Raw genomic sequence first — 20893 nt, forward strand, 5'->3', positions numbered from 1 at the left:
CAGTTATTTTGTTACTTCCCTGAACATTTTGTCTCGAATCACCCCAAAACGAACGTCTCAAATGAAATGCAAAAAATAACCCAAAATCACAATCAGCGAGAGTGGGCTGCGTAATCATTACATTCTCACAGTCGGAGCTACGTCACGATCCCTCAAACGTTGCCAGGACCGGATTAACACCACTGTTTTCCCCCACACTAACCAAATTTCCCCCACGCTAAGGAAAAAATCTTTTGTTTTCTACTGACTTCCTGTTCCGGTCCGTCTGTGAGAATGTATTTTCGATACCTCCGATTTTCCGATAAAGGCGTTCTAAAATCGTGACGTTCTTTACTTGGTTATAACACAGTTGTGGAGGGACTGTGGTTATAAAGACAACATTGGCAATGAATATCTCAACGTGTCCTTCGGTGTTTCGGCAAAAAACATACTAGTAGTTACTACTAAATAGTTTGTGAATTGGTCGATTGTGTGTCAGAAATATAAAATGGACAAGTTGACAGTCACATTCACGCTCTCAGTGCATTTCTTTCGTCTATCATTCTTCCGTTCTCAATTACACAGGACATCAGGCAAGTTATGGGGATATTCTTTATTTGTCTCACACCTTCTGTGGGGCAATAACAATGCAGGGTGGAAGTGAGGCACGACAAGCTCGGTGTCTGCCTGATTGTAAACAACCGGGCGGCTGGCGCTTATTTCAGGGTTCTTATTGACAAAACCACTCAACTCTTGGTGGCTCTTAATGGAGGGTCAAATGTAACAAATTTTCACTGAGTGGCTCTTAATTGAGGATGGCGCTTATTTGCGGGTTTTTACGGTATCTGCTGTTTCAAATCACCCTACCGGTATTTCGTTTTTACAGCAAATTAACAGCTGGGCGTATTATGATATAATGTCGGGTTATTATGGTCGGCTAGCTTCTATTGTTGGGTGTTATTGTCGGGTGGCTTTACACTGGTAACAGGTGCAGTTGTACTGCTTAGGAATCAACTGTTGGACACACAAGGGGATGAGGAAGGTCAGCTGGACACTTGACATTTTTTTCTCCCTTCATAGTGATGACTGTTCAGCGCAAACACTCGTTTTTTTAGAAGTGCAAATTGTATGTGCTGGCAAAAGTGCATCCTTCCACAGGAACTATATTCCATGTTTGAAACTACCTACCGGTACATATTCAATATTGAATAATATTTTTCAGAAAAGTAAAATATTTCATTTTTTAAATGCTCTTTCATATACTGGGACTAAGACATTCGTGTCTTGTTACCTTTGTATCCTAACTGTTTCTTCAAATTTATGAAAATGTGGGTTTCGAGTAATTCACAAATCAACAAATCAATCAATGAATCAACAATTGAAAATATTCTAGATTGAATGATTACCCACACCACCCACTTTATATATACACAGTGAACTAGCAAGTATCATATTGTGCGTCGTACAGTAGTGCTCTACGATTATCCTTTCCATTATTTTCATATCAAATTTATTACTATTTTACACTAGTGTTTTATTCATACTTCTGTAAGAAAAGAGAATTTACCATACATTCACTTGTTTACACTTCATATTTACAGTTAATAAATATTGTTGAATTTTACGTATCATTTGAGTCACTGGATTTTATTTTTCCAAAAAATGGCTGACTAGCTGTCATTTTGTTTTAATGAATGCTGTTCAAAAGCTATACCTCTGACATGCATCTGTCAGAATTAAATGTCATTTAACAGCCATGCTTTGCGCATTCCAGTAAAACGTATAATGCCAGTGCGTCACGCCAGTTATTTGGTTCTGATAGGTCTGAGTTGTCCATCACATACTGAAAATAATCCTGATATTCATTATGTTCATCAGCTTTAACTATCTGGGTCTTGGCATAGCTCACCTCGTCTTCAGGTACACATAATGCCAAATCTTCTACACCACCATGATGTTCTGGCAGGAAATACAATGAGTCTGGCCTTCCCTGGACTGTATCATGTCTGGATGCTCGGATGTAATGAGTATTCCAGTGATCTTTGACATGGTCTAAATCATTCTGCAGTATACGAGTAAAGCTGAACCAGAGACGCTATTTATTCAACGTATCACTAGTATCCAGTAGACCCTGTGTTTCTAAATCCTTAAATATATTAATCCACCAAGTTGTACGATTTCGGCGGAAAAACGACCACCACCCTTCAATACGTTTGTTTCGTGGTGACTTCACATATCTGTGAGCGTCTGTGTCATCTCTAAAAAAGCACTGAATGGCTGCCATGGTCCCGTTTTCTGTACCCAAATCCGTATCAAGCTCTATTGGAGCACCGCGAAATTCGTGTACAGCGTCTAGGTAGAATAGAGCTACATTATCCGGCAAATTGTTGGAACGAGTGACGTACAGCCAAAGTATCTTTCTGCTGTAGCCATCAATACAGCCATGGATTGGGAAACCAAACTGCTTCAATTTATCGTAGCCGTCTGCATGCCACGCATAATTAGAGCCAGGACATGAATACAGTCTCCTCCTGAGACGATGCGTTCTTCTAAGTTCGCTGCCCTCGGGATCTAATTCGCGCAATAATTCTTGGACAATAATTCTCGGTACTCTTATACCATGATTCATTTGGAGACTGTGCCATATTGTGCGATAACCACCAATGCAGCCAGGACCATCTATTATACGCTGGATATAACCTCTGATTACGCTAATGTCGTACTCTGGTGATCGTCGCCTTAACCCATATTGGCCCAATCTTTTTATCAAAGTTCGTCGGCTGATGTTGATGTTGTAGTACTTCGACAAAAAGAGTAGAATTTCATCGTACTTGAACCCTCTAAAGAAATAATATTTTATGAGGCTTTCTTCGTCCTCGTCATCGACATATGTGCTGACACCTTCATCAAATGGCGAGTTAAACTGCATGCTCTGATATGCATTTGCCATTCATAATAGAACGTGCTAAAACGGTTATATACAACTACTGAAGGATTGTGGGATATATAATTCAACTTCCGTCACAATAAAGCATGATTTGTCATAACTTGTGAGAATGAAGTTTTGACATGAGATGTTAATAGTTTGTCACGTAGTTATAAAGTTATGTCACGAGGATTTGAAGTTGTATCACGAGATGATAGAAATGTGTCAAGAGATAATGGGTTTGTGTTGGTAGTTTAATTAGTTGTGTCATGAGATGTTAATAGTTTGTCACATAGTTATAAAGTTACGTCATGAGGATTTAAAGTTGTGTCACGAGATAATGGGCTTGCGTTAAGAGATGTTAAAGTTGTGTGAGAGACATTAATGACTTCTCGTGAGATTATAGAGTTATGTCGTTGGTGATTCTATTTTTGTCATGAGGTAATAAAAAAACTGACACAAGACAATAGCTGTGCCATGGCACATATGGGCCACCATAGAAAACTAATTTGTACGACAGTTCTATACCTTCCTCTCCTACCTAAATGTCTAATGGCAAACTTTACATTCAGGCATTTCATAGAATCACATCGTCGTTAGAGGGCGCACAGTAATGGGAAAGTATTATCGGTATGTGACGTAGATGTGACTGTTACGATGCCAATTTCGCTGATGTCTTTAACTTCACGCCCATTTTCGTGATCTGTTAAAATGCGTATATTACAAAGTTGATTGACATACTTACAACAAATATGTCGTTTACTGAGATTCTTATCAGATTACGTGGGTTTCAACAGATTGTATGGAATTTTCGTTTTTCTTTATTTCGTGACAAACTAAGTAAATGTTTAAAAACCCATTTGCCTATTCTTTCTTGAACAATGGTTGCTTTTACCGGATGGGAATAAAAAAAAAAACATTTCTAATATCAATTAGTTTCAATACTGTGGAGACTATTAAGTCGGGTTAAGAGTGAAGCACCATTTACCTAGACCAAGAAGTGGTATCAACATAGTCTGCAAAAAAAAAAAAAAAAGTTGTGAGAAAAACTTCGATAAAAATATAAATTTGTGTAAGAAGTAGTGAAGAACGAAATAATAGCAATTAATTAATCAAGAGGAAACATACAACATAATATTTTTGTATTTTTTGTCGGGAAATAAAACATGTATTTTATATAATTATTGTTTAATGTATATACAATAATTATGATTTTTTAATTTTTTTTATATTTCGATGTTGTGACATACCTGACGTGTACTAGTGATCTGTCGTTTTGCAATGATAATTGTGTCTCTTTGGCGAAGATGTAATATCTACCAATTTCAGTGGATTACGATGCTCTTTGCTATTGCCCGTTACAAGGACTAAATAAGATAATCATTGCGTCCGAGTTTTAGTCGTACTGTTGGCTTGTGGTGTTTCTTGCGTTCACCACCCTTTTGTTTTACTAAACTACTGCACCAATGGGTCTTGATGGGAATGCTCGCTCAAAATAAATTTATCCTGTTGTCGAACATAAACCTGCCTGTAACAAAAATGCATTGCGTACATACAAAAAAGTAGTGTAATGCCAAATGACAAATATTGGATACTATTAAAGCTCACAAAAGTATAAATATTAATATAGTTCATACCATCAATACTATCCAATTCATCATTCCATATCCCCCTATCATATTGTTATCACCCCACTATCAAATCTGCAACATACTGGAGAAATTCTTTGAATGTGTTTGCTTTAATCAGTTCAAACAAACAAGCAATGTTGGTTTAGAATAATATAAGTATAATTCTTTTTTTTTTGGGGGGGGGGGGGAACGAACATGTTACACGCCCCAATGACTGTATCCATGAAACAGGCTGAGAAAGCTTTGTTAGAGTTGATATACAATGTACTGTAACATCGCTTTCTACTGTGCTATTTTAACAAAGGCGACACACAATAGGATTTTACCCATAGAAACTTGAGAGGGGAAACAATAGTGAAAGGGACACTATTGTGTAAATAAATGACGAACTTCCTCATATGCTGACCCTATTTAAGTCCAAGAGTTAGTTACTTCATTTCATTCGTCGCAGTTCACTCTGTCGAAGTGTACCTTCTACAAACACTGTGTTTCAACCTGTTCAGGTAAGATAATCATTTTAACAATCTTTCATTTATCATAAAATATATTAGTTTTTCAGGTTATTTCTACTTTAATTATAAATTTATTCCACCAATTAAAGAACGAAAACCAAACATTGCTAATTTAGATTAAGAACGACTACTATACAAATACACATTTCCCCAATCCATGTTAACATATTTGGAACGCGATAATTGCTGTTTCGACTAATTCTGAAGATAAAACGCAGCTACTAACTGAATATCCGTGACAGCAAGTTTGCTGATTCTTCATGCATAGTTTAGATTTATAGTTAATAAAATTGCAACATTTTACCGTATCACACACGATTCATAACTGCTTTGAATACATGACTTTGTGTGTGTAGTTACTAGTATGTACTGCATGTTGTTCTTAATGTCCAATCACAGAAATTAAAAGCGGAATAAATTGCACAAAGCCCGTCGCTTTAGTCCTAACTATAAAAACTTTAACCAGACGGTCATTGTAACATTTCCGTCGCTATGGAAGATTGACTTGTTCAGTTGAATAATAAAAGTAGATATCTTCTTATTACGAGACATACAGCCAGAAAAAAATAAATCCTTATATTCTGCGCCGATTCATGGTAGAGTGCTATTTTTTTATTGGGTAAAATTCCATTATTGTGCATAGCGTATGCAAGAACGCTTTTAAATTTATTATTTTTTATAAGATAAATGTGCGTTATTTGTACTCCTATCTTGTCTTTTGAATTTGATTTGTGTTTTCATCATAAGTAAGTGTTGTTTTTAATATGTTCATACGACACCCAAAGCATGTATAATCTGTTCAAAACAACTCCTCACCCTAGTTGCTGTGTTTGCGTGACCCTCATGCAGCAGTCTAAAATTAAATAGTTGAGAAGTAGTAACTGTAGTAGCATTGTTTAATTTCCGTCTCTATGGTAGCATGGCCCATTGAGTTTACTTGTAGTGGTCGAGTAGCCAGAGGTGTTATTGTGTGTTTCACAAAGAAATACTGTGTGGCAGCTGCGAGGTATTAGGGCATTGCATTCCTGTACAGCTTTCACTGTTCGTTCAACATTTTCCACTAAAATAATTTTGAACATTTTTGTGACTTTAAATTATTATATTACAAATTTGACGCTGATAATCTTCCATGTAGAGCAGAGATATACTGTAAAATACTTTATTTTAGCTGGATTAAATTTTCGCTGGAAATCATTTTGGCTGTTTTGTAAGAATTTTATTTTCACTGATTACGAGTTGAATGTAAACTATGGCATAAAAGTATATATACTGTATTTTATTTTCACTGAATCATTCCTTCGTCAAAAATATCGAAAACCAATTCCGAGTGAAAATAATGTACTTTACAGTAGTGTATGTAATGTAAGTTTTAATTAAATTTACGAAGGTTTACGAAGACGGCAGACATGTTTAGTAGTTGCAAACAATAGGATGTTACAATAAAAGATTTGAAGGGAAACATTACTGAAAGGAATACTATTATAATGTTGAGGGAAAAATAAACTAAATAAATGGCGAACTTCCTCATACGCTGACCTTTATACGAGTTGCAAACAATAGGATGTTACAATAGAAGACTTGAGTGGAAACATTACTGAAAGGGATAGTATTTTGTTGAGGGAAAAATAAATAAAATAAATGGCGAACTTCCTCTTTTTCTGACAAGTTGCAAACAATAGGAGATTACAATAGAAGACTTGAGTGGAAACATTGTCTTTTGATTTTGATTATTATACACACCATAATTAAATGTCTCGTCTTTAATACGACGCTCAAGTGTTACCAAGGCATGGATAATCTGTTCAAGACCACTCCTCACCCCAGCAGCTGCTGTGTTTGCGTGACCCGGGTAATCAAATACATTTAATCGAATGAAAACACACTAAAATGCCAAATTTCCCCAATGCAGCAAATTGTCTACTGTGTTCTGGAAGGTCTGTGGAAAACTTTGCTGATGCATGCATGTTTAATTGTAAATAAATGTGATAGTACTTACTTCTCATAATACATTTTACTAACTGTGGTAACATTGTCTTTCCGTCGCTATGGTAGCATGACTCATTGAGTGTACTCGCAGTGGTCGCGTAGCCGGGGGTATTATTGTGTTTCACAAAGATAGATAGAGCCTTCATTAGTGACTCGCAATTTAAAAATTAATTTTTAATAATATTAAGTCAATGGCCGTTGTTTCTACCTCTTATTGCATGGTATTTAGGAAATAAAAAAAACGACGCAATGCTTATGCGTGCATGATAACAGTACAAGAACATGGATGTGTAATAACACATGGGAAATTATTTGTCATGTTAGGCCAGACTTGTTTTATTCCTTGTTTCTTGAGTTTTTATAAGGCAATTTGTTTGAGGAGGGCGGACAAAAATAAAATTAATCTTTTTTTCCATTAGATATGTTTGATTCTCAAAGAATTGTAAGTGAGATCATTGATCGGAGAGAAGAAATGAAAAAAAATGTTATTCCATGTATAACCTTGTTTCTCATCTGCGCGAGATTTCGGTATTTTGATCATAATACTCCTACGAAAATACAACCTGGGTTTGTTATGCGGCGGGCGGAAAAAAATAAAGATAAAAATAAGTTGTTTTTAAAGTAATTTTCGCACTTACAAGTCGGCGGGCGCGAGAAATTATGCTGAAATAAAATTTTCTTTTTATTTCATTTTCGACTCCTCTTCATTCAGCGGGTTCGCGAAACAAGGGATAATAAAAGCCTGGCCTTATCAAGAAATAATTTACATTACAGAGTCCTTTATGTTAATTATTATACAATGGACTGTAGACTGCGTTGTAGACCAGTGTATATATGTGTAGAACGTACAGGGAAACATTGTAGATTGCTGAGTCAATGTCACACACACAATGCAGTTCGTACGTTATACATCCTTACTGGACAACTGCGCTGTCGGTTATTTGTGTCGGTGCTGGTAATTCAGCCAATCATGTCAGATGGAATTATATGTAATTTGAGACCTAATCATGAATCAATAAACCCAACAGCTCCATGGTCCGATGCTCTTATATATGGTAGCATGACATGCTTAGCTGAATAACAACTGATCATTTATCCAAAACAAGACACCGTTTATTTATCCATTTATTATTGAACAACTGTCTAGAAACACACTATTCTATGCAACAGGCGACATTCAGTTCACTGCTTGATATCAAATATATAAAAGAGGACATACAAAGAACATCGCTTTTGATTCAACAAACTTATACTAGAAGGTGAACCCAAACAATAATTGCTACTGTTCTAGATTAGACTTCGGTGGCAGAGTCATGATTGCTTCAATTTTGTTGCTTTTGTCTAATTGTGGAGTTTTCTATTGCAGATACATGTATATAATTTAATACTTTAAAAACTCGAGAATGAGAATGCATGACATCACACTCGATCAACCATGACCATTCCCATGGCAACCATGCATAAAAGTGCAATGTTTCACGACATGAAGTATGGTATGGCATAAAATAGCATATTTGTACTCGAGTGTACTATTTTCTTGTACTTGAGTTGGTGAACATGTGACCTCATTAGTATGCATACAAATTATTAGAAGCTGATTATGTTTTTAAGATCAACATTCAACGTACGAGTGAGGCGAGCGTGTCCCTGGCAACCACTGAAAATGAAATATATCCATATGTGTCGATTATTCCAAAACAAAAGTACATGTAGTAACCGTTGCAACACTGTGTACCTGTGAATTAATTTTGACTGAGGCTGTCTATATTGGTATCACTATAGAGCAGACTAGCAAGCCTATTGTTGTAGGTATGAATCGGGGATTACGTCTGTAGGGTTCGTGCCTCGACAGACCTTGCCTGTAGTTTATTGTCGCACGTTTATGTCATTCTAGCGCCGAACACACTGGCGCGGCGTATACTGTTCAAATCGGCCAGTTTTTGGTTGAGTTACGGCATTTTTAATATTTCCTACTTTCTTCTACGATATTTATGAATACATAATGAGCAACTCTATAGTAATATTTTTCATTATTTTGACTTTTCTTAGAGTTTGTCGAACTTTTTCTATAAAGGTCAAATGGCGGCGTTGGCGTCGACAGTGTTTTTTTTTTACGTGAACATTTCGTAGTTTTTGTGGACAATGCGTTTAAAAACATGATATGCTCACGCAACTAAACGATTGAAGTAAATTATTATTCAGTTGAAAACAGGTATTTTAATGAAGTATACATTTAAATTATCTCTATTAAATGAACTACGACACAACTAATACTACTTACTGTGTGCATCTCGCGTTATTTGTCGAAATAATAAAATTATATCGCGTTATCACGTTATTGTCCCGTTAGTTCGATCGGTTGTTTATAAGATTATAAAAAAAACAAAAAAAAACAAAACAAACAAACGTGACACGCATCTAGTGTTGCTAATATGTTCGTCATTGGTCTGAGGTGCCTTTAATCAGTTTTAATCACAGATTTCATTGTATGCAATTCAAGGTACAAACTTCACTGTTATTTTTTTTTACTTTGCAATTCCTTCTATAGAGCAACGACAATGGCAGACAAATCAGTTGACAAGATTGCCACTCAGCGCGATAACATTGGATGTTATACGAAAATGATAAAGTACAAGGATACCCTTGAACAGGAAAAACAGAATATAGTTTCGAGAAACTCAAACCATCTCATCGAATACAACTATAAAACATTTCAGAAAACGATTGATGATGCACGCGATGTAATGGGCATTGCGAGTTATATTGCCTCTACTCTAACAAAAGGATTTATGGAGTTACAGGATGCCTTTAAAGATTTCGTAAAAGTTATCCGAAATAAATTGGATGTTTCTGGTGAGTATTTGTGAAAAAAACATGATTTTTATAACAATGTAGTGTAACACCATGCTTAATCACATTATTTGCGAAGACATCTCAAAGTATGCACGAAGACAGTACATCGGGAGTATCGGCCGACGCGCAGCGGAGGTCGATGCGACGGCGTACTGTCTGAATATATACTTTGAGTTATCTTCGTAAATAACCTTATTCTTATACATCTTCTCATTCCAAGGATACATCATGGGAATGCCGAAAACCAAGAAGTTTAGAACAGAATCAGCGAACTTCTTTGTGTGGAGTCCGGTCAAACCCTGGTGGCAGCCTTGTTTTTGACTCCCGTGTGCGAAGCACAAAAGGGAGTCTTTGCAGTTACCCTGTCTGTATGTCTGTATGTCTGTATGTCCGTATGTCTGTATGAATGAATGTATGTATGTATGTATGTATGTATGTATGTATGTATGTATATGTGTATACGAACGTGTCTCCACACAGCTCCAGGAAAACCTCTGAATTTCACTGTCAAATAGCTAAGTAGCTCATTTTTGTTACAACCAGAGTTTTTGTAAATACTTTGTGCCTCTGGTTGATACGTTTTAAGCTTGTTTTAGGCATAAATCTGCCAATTTTTGGGTGTTTTTAGTTTTTGTGTTGCTGGGGTTGTGCTAGTGTGCGTGCCAAGATGGCCGCCCCCATAGCACGGCCACGTGTTTCATTGTTCACGGGCATGACACGTAAACATGCCATCAAGTGCGAGTCACTTGATGGTGTTTCTATTGAGATGTATGCGCAAGCTGTTGCAGATATTGTTGGAGCTAAAAATGTGGTTGCTGCATCTCGTATCAACCGCAGCGTTATTATTTTCCTTGGTTCTGTTTCTTGTGTTGAACAGGTTTGTTCACAAGGTATTACTGGAATTGGTGACAGTTTTCTCTATGTAGAGCCACTGGTGAAACCGGCGATGAAAGTCACATTATCAGGTGTACCACCCTATATTCCAAATGACGTGTTTGAGCGTGAACTCTCGAACTATGGTCGAGTAGTTTCCTCTATTCGATATATTCCACTCGGATGTAAAAATCCTGTCTTGAAACATGTGCAGTCGTTCCGTCGACAAGTATACATGTTGTGTGATGAACACTCTATCCAGGGTTCGATTCTTTTAACCCATGAACAACGTAAAACTAGAATATACCTGTCGACGGACGAGATCACCTGTTATAGATGCTCTAAAAAGGGACACACTCAAAAAAATTGCCCAGATAAAATTGCTGTCAATGGGATCAACACTACATCTACTGAAAATGAATTACCTGACAACCCTGATAGTGATAATGGTAAAACAACTAATAATAGAAATGTACGACAAACTGATTCTCTACCAATTGATTATGAAAATACCCAAGAAAGAATTTGTGAAAACAGTGAAATTACAACGAATAGTAAAGATAAATATGATGAGACAAATAATTCAACTAAAACAAATAACTCTACTGACAGCGCACTGACGAATGAAAATACAAATGAAAACATGATTATTGATCAACCCGAGGATGACCCACTTGTTGCTGAACCTAGCGCTATTGTTACGACAGGTGCTCACACACTTACTGACATGCGACCTGGTCTTTGTAATGATAATGACCTAAACAACTTATTAGAAAGTAATGGTGAAGAGGAGGTTTTAACCCTTCCTTCAATTTCCACTCCCTCGGGATCTTCACCCACGGCTGCACCTCCTGATTACCCCTTGCAAATAGATGTTTTTGACAAGCGCTACCATCCCACCGCTCTTCCTTTTGCGGACGCGGACGAAATTGAATCTATTGCATCGGACATGTCTGACATGTCACAGTTTACTACAGACGAATTAATGTCAACATCAAGCGAGTCTGGAACTACATTCCTGTCTAATGAGTCGTTAAAAAAATTTCTTAATGACTCCTACAATTCGAAACATTTGTTACAACATGCCCGTCAATTCTGTCCAGATCTACGCCTGCTTATTAAATCACTCTCACACTACCGTAAAAACACTGAGCTAGTTCATAAGGAGAAAGTTCGCATTCAGCGATTGGCATGTAGACTTGCCAAAAATATTGGTTTAGGCAGAATGGAGGTTCAGACAAGTAAAAAACGAAGTGATGTGGCACTTGACAAAAAACGCGGCATTTCTACTACTACCTCTAGTAGTAGTAGTAGCAGTAGAACGACGACTCAGTAACCTCACTTGTTATACGTCATCAGTATTTAATCATGGTTATTAAATTGTTATGTACTCTCTATTTTGTCTGTCTAATCATGGCTAGCCTCTCAGGGATAACATGGAATATCCACGGTTGCAGGGATTCACTCAAGCGTTATCAACTCTTTGAATTTATGAAAATAAATCATTCATCCGACTTTTATTTCCTTCAAGAGACCCACACAACTCCTGCCGATGAGCCTACATGGCAAGTTGTGTGGCGTGGACAAATCCTTTTCTCCCACGCTAATACTCACTCAGCTGGCACCGCCATATTGTTCAATCCCAATAAACAGTTCCATGTAATAAGTCATAACAGTGTAGTTCCTGGGCGTTTGCTACATGTTCATGTTGACATTGGTGGTAAACAAGTTCACTTAATCAATGTATACACCCCCACGAATGGCAGAGAACGTCTCGATTTCTTTGAAACTTTAAAGTCCTTTTTAAATGGGTTAAATAACGATCCAGTTATCCTCGGAGGTGATATGAATTGTACTTTAAATCATTTACTTGACAGGGCAGATAGTCCTGAGCCACATCCTCCTTCTTCAAGGTTTCTATCAACCATATTGTCACGATTTAAACTTGTTGATGCATGGCGCCATTTAAATATTGATTCTCGACAATATACGTGGATAAGAAACGATGTTTCTTCACGTATTGATACTTTTTTTATTTCAAAGTCTCTGCGCTCTCGCATTACAAAATGCTCAATACAACCACATTTTAATTTTTCAGATCATCGTCTTGTGAAATTTCACTTCTCACTTAAAACAGTTAATCATCGTAATCCTATATGGAAATTTAATCTAAGATTACTTCAGGACGATGAATACTGTCTTATACTCAATGATATCTGGTTACTCTGGCGTGAAAAAATGTCCCACTTCAGCAGTATACAGATGTGGTGGGATATAGGCAAACTCAAAATAAAAGAACTTACAAAACAATACACTACTAAACTCAGTAATAACTATAAACAATTAAAATATGAACTTCAAAAAGAAATCGCTACATTGGAACTCAATAATGCAAATAATGGTGCTAATAGTAACGATGAATTAAATGAAAAGAAAACACTCTTTGAAACCTTAGTTAAAACAGAATCTAAAGGTGCGGCAATACGTTCACGCCACCAAATTTTGAATGAGAATGATGCGCCCACTGCTTTTTTCTTTGACCTAGAGAAATACAAAGGAGGCAAGAAATTTATTTCTCAACTTCAAAAACCGGATGGGACGTATACTGAAATAGCCAGCGAAATGCGTTACTTGGTCAGAGACTTTTATTCAAATTTCTTCTCTCTCGATCCCACTTCACCAGAATGTCAAGAAGAAATACTAGCAGATTTGCCACAACTCGACAATGTTCTTAAAGAAAGATGCGATGATGAGTTAACGTTTGATGAACTTTCTACAGCAGTCAAACAATTGTCAAACGGCAAGACACCAGGTATTGACGGGTTGCCGAGTGAATTCTTTAAACATTTTTGGTCTCTTCTGGGACATGACCTACATAAGGTATTTCTTGCATCAATTGAGGATGGTCAATTGCCTACATCCTGTTGACGTGCAGTTATCACACTTCTCCCAAAAAAGGGTGATAGCAGCTTACTCAAAAATTGGAGGCCAGTGAGTTTATTGTGTACGGACTATAAGATTTTAACCAAGGCAATGTCCGCTCGATTGAAAACAACACTCTCTGACGTCATCCACCACGATCAAACGTACTGTGTTCCAGGGCGACAGATTTATGACAATATACATCTTGTACGTGACGTCATTGATTACTCCAACATAAATAATTTGCCACTAGGTATCGTCGCCCTGGATCAGGAGAAAGCATTTGATCATGTAAATCATGCCTACCTTTTTAAAACGCTCCATGCATTTGGGTATGGGGAGAACTTTATTAAATACATTAAATTAATCTATTCTGACACGGAAAGCCTCAGACGTGTTAATGGTTCGCTAACCAGCCCTGTCTCTTTTCAGCGTGGTATACGCCAGGGATGCTCCTTGTCCGGACAACTATAAACACTGGCTATTGAGCCCCTACTACAAAAAATTAGAACAAAAAGTCAAATACGTGGTGTTAATACACGCAACTCTGGTGGGAATCATGTGACTCAGTCTGCATACGCAGATGATGTAAGTTTTTTTATAACTGAGAACAGCGATTTTATCAAACTAGAGGAGTGACTACATATTTACGAGTCTGCCAGTAATTCAAGAGTTAACTTTGCCAAATCCCAGGGACTTTGGGCTGGTCGATGGAAACACAGAACCGACAACCCATTAAATATTACTTGGAACAATGAAGGACTCAAAGTACTTGGAACCTTTCTTGGTAATAACACTTCAATTGTTAATAAAAATTGGGATAATGTCTTTAACAAACTCGAGGACAAGCTCGATTGGTGGACAAAGTATGCTCCAGCATTGTCTTATAGAGGGCGCACTTTAATAATCAATCAACTGGTGGCGTCTGAGCTGCTTCATTGTCTTGTCACGTTAAGTCCTCCAAAACATGTCATTGATGAACTTCAAAAACTTTTTCTCAATTTCTTTTGGCAAGGACGGCATTGGATCTCTGCAGAAAAAGTCTATTTAGCACCTGCCAATGGTGGACATGGCCTGATAAATCTTAACACCCGTATTCACTCCTTCCGCATTCAATATATTCAACGTTACCTGTATGCTAACAGTAATCATTCTTGCTTCATATTCACTAGTTATTTTCTTCGAGAATACAACCATCTTAACTATGACAAACAATTGTTTATTGTTGATTACCCAAAATTCAATGCGAACTTACCTGCGTTCTACTGTGGCCTTCTAGATATATGGTCTTCCCTCACAGCACTAAGGAAACACGGTCCGTCAACCCTTCAAGATATTTACCAAGAACCTCTATTTTTCAATCCGTTAATTCTGCATCCAGTTACGAATATGTCATTCAATATCGTACAATTCCGTGACGCTGGCATTACAAAGGTCAATGACCTGCTAACAATAACACCTGGCTTAGTGTCGATGCCATTCACGATATTGTCTCAATTTACTCCAAAAGACTAGTCACTTCGATGCTTGATAATCTACATCGGGCCATACCAAACAAATGGAAAGAAATACTTGAAAGCCACAACATCAATGAAGATACTGATTCACATGACGTTAACTATTCTCTAGAATTAATCTACAGGGACGATGACAACGATTTGCTTCTCAATTGCCCTCTCTACATTTTTGAAAGGGGTGCAATATATCAATTTCTGTTACTTAATCGATTTTTCACCAAAACCAACCTTTTATATGGTACAGTGTGGCACGATCTCCTCTCTCTGAGTCCACAGGAAAAACCCAACTTTTCAGAGTGTTATTTGCCGCCACTTACAAAAAAAGACGAGGACTTGTCATGGCGAATTCAACATGGTGCCTATCCCACTGGAGGCTTTCTGCTCAAAACTGGTTTCCAAGATTCAGACCTTTGCCCCTTTTGTAGAGAAAAAGATGACCTGGTGCATATATTTATTGATTGTCAACGACTCGTACCTGTTTTTGACTCCCATGTGCGAAGCACAAAATGGGAGTCTTTGCAGTTAGTGTGTCTGTATGTGTGTGTGTATGTGTGTGTGTGTGTGTGTATGTGTGTCCGACTGTTCCACTGCTATCTCAAGAACCATACATCGGTTTTTGATGAAACTTGGTGCACAGATGCTCTGGGCCAATGCGCAGATTTGATTAGGTTTTGGTAAAAATCTATGCTCGTTAATTACCTAATTTGCATGATAATTAGCTAATTTTTAGCTGTTCTATGACTGTTCTACTGATATCTAAAGAACCACTCATTGGATTTTGATGAAACTTGGTACATAGATGCTCTGAACATATGCGCAGATTTAATTAATTTTTGGTAAAAATCCGTGCATATTAATTACCTAATTTGCATGATAATTAGCTATTTTTTAGTGGTTCCATGACTGTTCCACTGATATCTAAACAACTACTCATTGGATTTCGATGAAACTTGGTACATAGATGCTCTGAACTAATGCTAGGTTTTGATTAGTTTTTGGTAATAATCCGTGGATACTAATTACCTAATTTGCATAATGATTAGTCAATTTTCGGTTTTTCCACTGATATCTCAAGTACTAATCATCACATTTCAATGAAACTTGGTACATAGATGTCATACGACACTGCACAGACCTGATAGTTTTTATGGTAATATCAGTACATAATAATTACCTAATTTGCATAATTAATTAATTTTCAGCATTTGATATAAGTAGTTAGCATTACATTTCAATGAAACTTGGTACTTACATACTCAAGGACTATGCAGAGATTGATTGTTTTCGATAAATATTTGTGCATATTAATCACCTAATTTGCATAATTAGTTAATTTTCAGCTTTTCCACGGGTATCTCAAGTACTAATCATCGCATTTCAATGAAACTTGGTACATAGATCCTTTAGGACTATGCAGAGACCTGATTAGTTTTAGGGTAAATAATTGTGCATATTAATTACCTAATTTGCATAATTAATTTTCAGCTTTTCTACTGATATCTAAAGTACTAATCATCACATTTCAATGAATCTAGAATTATGCAGACCCAATTAGTTTCCGGTAAATATTTGTGCATATTAATCACCTAATTTGCATAATTAACCAACTTTCACACTGATATCTCAGGTACTATACATCACATATCAATGAATGTACATGGATGCTGTAGGACAATAGACAGACCTGAATAATTGTGGGTTAAAATCTGTACATATTAATTACCTAATTTGCATAATTAACCAATTTTAAGCTTTCACACTGATATCTAAAGTACCGTAAAAACTCCAAAATTTCGACCGGTTTTAAATAATTGGTGTTAGAAATGTGACGTGTTTTTAGAGTCGAATTTTTCAGAATAGAAATCAGCAAAAAAAAATGGGGATGATAGACAGTGTGCTTCATTAGTTTTTAAAAAATGCAATGTCCGTCAATTGACGTAAACTTCCTCACGTTTCACGGTAAAAGCAAAGGTCGTGGCCGAGTTGTAACTCAAAATCTAAACAAAGTCATCAATCAGTGAGTATTATGACAAGCAAAACAAAAACATCAAGATGCGGAGAAGAGGTCAGCACAAAACTAATAGGTCAAAAGACAAAGCTGTCTCGCACTACCTAGGAAAACTTGCGAATGTTCGAAGTACAGGTACCCATTGGACAAAAGATACATGGAAGTTTAGCAAACGATCTCCCCGACCCAGTGCAATGTATCCGGTTAGAATCAAAGCTCACGTGTCCCTTATTTGAGGGACCAAATTCTGCCGTAAATTCGCCCTTGGATTAAAAAATAAAATGGGATTTAAGAAAATAAAATGGGACTTTTAAGGTGTATTTTGGCGTCATTTTTCGGACTTTTCAATCAATCCTGCCGGCTAAAATAGAGTCTAAGTTTTACCGTAGTCATTGACGTCTGTCTATTCAAGAGTACACGTGTATGATTTTTATCGTGACTAGCGTGAGCGGGTAAGCTTCCTTTCGAGAATGAGCTGTTATCACTGTGAACAATGTTAAATTATTCTTCAGATGACCAGTTTATTTTTTAAAAACAACTAATTTTTTTATTTAAAAAAAATCATGCCGTTTTCGCATCAAAATCCAAGCCAAAATATCATACTACAACATCAATCTCTTCCGCATTGCGTTCAATAACATTAACATATTTAAATAAGCTATGGTAATTTGAACACGTTGGCATCATCCAGCTTTTTGATTGGTTAATTAGCAATTTGACCTATTTGACCTAAGAGAACATGGCGGATATCCTACAGCATCAAACGTTTATACGAGACTGGAATCATTCGCTTACGATGAAACTAAGTTGACTTTTATTTGTATTTCATAACCATTCAACAAATTTATTTTGTGTACATTATTATAATCACTACTGAGTACAGTAATAATCAACAATTCAGAAACGCAGCATGCCGAGGTTTTTGTGTTCGTTTTTATTTGAAACTTCGTTTATTTAGAATATATTTTCGTTACCAATAAAATAAAAATCTCTCAGTCAATCAGAAACCCGGATTCATGCCTTTGAGGAAGGTCCCGTTTGAACGCTCACATCGTTTTTTTTTTTCGTTTGGGGGAAAACTAAAACTGGTCGCAATTTTCGAATAAGAATGAGTCGTCAATTTTTAGTGGAGTCGAAAATTTGGAGGTAAATAAAACACCGAAACCCGGCAAATAAATAGGCGGTCGATTTTTTAGAGGGGTCGAAGTTTTGGAGTTTTCACGGTACTAATTATTCCATTTCAATGAAACTTAGTACAAAGATGCTCTAGGACAATGTACAAACCTAATTAGTTTGGGGTAAAAATCTGTTCATATTAATTCCCTAATAAGCATAATAATTCATAATTTTTTGGTTCTAATCACATTTCAATTAAACTTGGAGACATAGATTTTCTGTTACATTGCGCAGACCTCATTAGTTTTACACTCAAATCTGGTCATATTAATTTTCTGATTTGCATAATTACTTTTCAGCTAAGTAATTTCGAATTATATTTAATGTGTCTCCAATACTCTCAGCACATGGGAGTTCTTTCTAAGCTTTCTTTGATTATTCTCCTTAATACATTAATTTCTCAATTGCTGGATGTGCGATTACTTCCGTTGTCACATTATATTCTGGGATCACCTAGGAAGTCAAGAAAAGTGTCGCCACAACAACGCCTCCTATGCTTTATTGTTGGAAATATTAAAGCAGCTATTCATATAACGCCCTACAATAAAATCAAGGACTTAGCTGATACAGATGTGCTGCAATGTTTTAAAGGCCGTATCAGATCCAGGATAAAGAACGAGCACAATTACCATCTACTGGCAAAATGTCGTACCAGATTTGAAGCTCTATGGTGTTTCAACGACGTCCTAGCTGCTGCAGATGGCATGAACTTGCAAATACGAGAATATCTGATGAAATAACAATCTATCACTATCGATTTTACCATTTTTAAGAACTCGTAATTTTACTATACATGAACTTTTTTGTAATGCGTTTACTCTATTATCACAATATTTTAATATCGCACATATCTCGAGTATTATGTAAACGTGTAAACTTACCTTATCGTTTATTGACTCTCGAATATATTTTTTGATCGTAAACATGGAACTATTTTTAAATCTGTAACTAAATAATGTAATATTTTTATACTGAGAATAAAACAATAGAAATGTATGTGTGTAAATGAGCATACACACGCCTTCACGTCGCTCCTGAAAAGTTGCCAATTTTCACAGTTTTGAAAAGTCAGTGAGTAGCTCTACTGGTTTATACTTATTTGTAAATATCTTGTGGTTATTTTGGTTATCGTTTTGAGCGTTTTTGGCATAAATCTGCCTCTTATTTTGCGTTTTCTTTTTTGTTGGTGCTGGTGTTGTGGTCTGCCACGTCAACAAGCAAGATGGCGGCCACCAGGTCGACCGCACCTTTTCTAAGTCTGACTCGCAAACACGGAATCAAGTGCGAGTCAGTTACTGGCATTTCAATTGAATCCTATGTTGATTCTATTTCTAGAATGATAGGAGCAGAACGTATTGTCGCTGCTTCAAGAGCCAATGGCAGTGTTATTGTTTTTCTTGATTCTTTAAGCTCTGTCGAGCAGGTTTGTGCTGCCGGTATTACCGACCTTGGAGATATTCTCGTTCATGTTGAACCCTTGACCAAACCAGCTACAAAGGTTGTTTTGTCGGGAGTTCCTTCCTTCATTCCTAACAGCCTAATAGAATCGCAACTAAAAGTATATGGTAAAATTGTTAGTTCAATTCGAATGATACCACTTGGATGTAAAAAACCTGAGCTACGCCATGTTATGTCCTTTCGTAGGCAGGTTTACATGGTTACAACACATGAACGATTGGATGGTATTTTAAATGTAGTACACAATGAACGAACATATCGTATTTATTTGTCGACAGATGAACCAATCTGTCATAAATGTTCTCAAAGAGGTCATATACAACGAAAGTGCCCTTCTGTTGGCGCAGTAATCGATAACGACGCAACTACTACTGATAAAACAAATACACAACTTCCTTTGAATAACACACAAAATACTAACAAAACAAACGCTTCCAGTGAAGTCGATATGGAAACGCAAACTACTGAAAATGAAAAACACGATGAAAACGATAAAACTGATGAAAACATTAAACCCGGTGAAAATGATATGAATAACGAAAATAATGAGTGTAATGAAAATGATAAACCCGATAAAACAAACAATGATTTTAATCACAATAAGTCAAATGAAACGTCGAACACAACAGGTGAAAATAACAAACAAAAGGAAAAGGTCACTGACACCTCTGTGACAGCAGACATTTCTAAAAATAGCAAACAGCCTGCTGCAAGTCCAGTTGCTATAGCAATGGAGACACAAAACAGTCAACAAACCTTTGAACTTGAAACTAACGAATCTAACTCTCATGCAGGAGAAATACAAAACTTACCTGACACTGGTGAAGAGGTGGTACAAACCCACCCTTCAACTTCCTTTTCTTTTCCAGGGCAGTCACAGGGAGACTCCCTTGATGTTTTTGACCAACATAATGTGACAACCACGGAAACACTAAATGATAGGGACGACGTTGATTCAGTGTCATCTGAAATGTCTGACCTATCGCAGTTTCAGGAGGATGATGAGATGAGGTTACTTGATGAAGATAAAGTTATGCAGTTCCTAAAAGATA

The 20893-nt window shown here is 36.6% G+C and overlaps 1 protein-coding gene and 1 non-coding gene across 2 annotated transcripts in view; one reads left to right on the plus strand and one right to left on the minus strand.

The window, feature by feature from the left end:
- The window catches only part of LOC100369945 (uncharacterized), a 130016-nt gene that overhangs the window by 19725 nt on the left and 89398 nt on the right, over positions 1–20893 (minus strand). The window lies entirely within an intron of this gene.
- The window catches only part of LOC100370091 (uncharacterized), a 28484-nt gene continuing 12530 nt past the window's right edge, over positions 4940–20893 (plus strand). The window contains exons 1-2 of the mRNA XM_085502270.1: positions 4940–5039; positions 9583–9887. Coding sequence (XP_085358396.1) covers positions 9593–9887 — 295 coding nt within the window. The 5' untranslated portion in view covers positions 4940–5039; positions 9583–9592. The remainder of the gene's footprint in view (positions 5040–9582; positions 9888–20893) is intronic.

This window comes from Saccoglossus kowalevskii, chromosome 8 (assembly GCF_978046115.1).
Source record: "Saccoglossus kowalevskii chromosome 8, keSacKowa6.1, whole genome shotgun sequence".
Lineage (NCBI taxonomy): Eukaryota > Metazoa > Hemichordata > Enteropneusta > Harrimaniidae > Saccoglossus > Saccoglossus kowalevskii.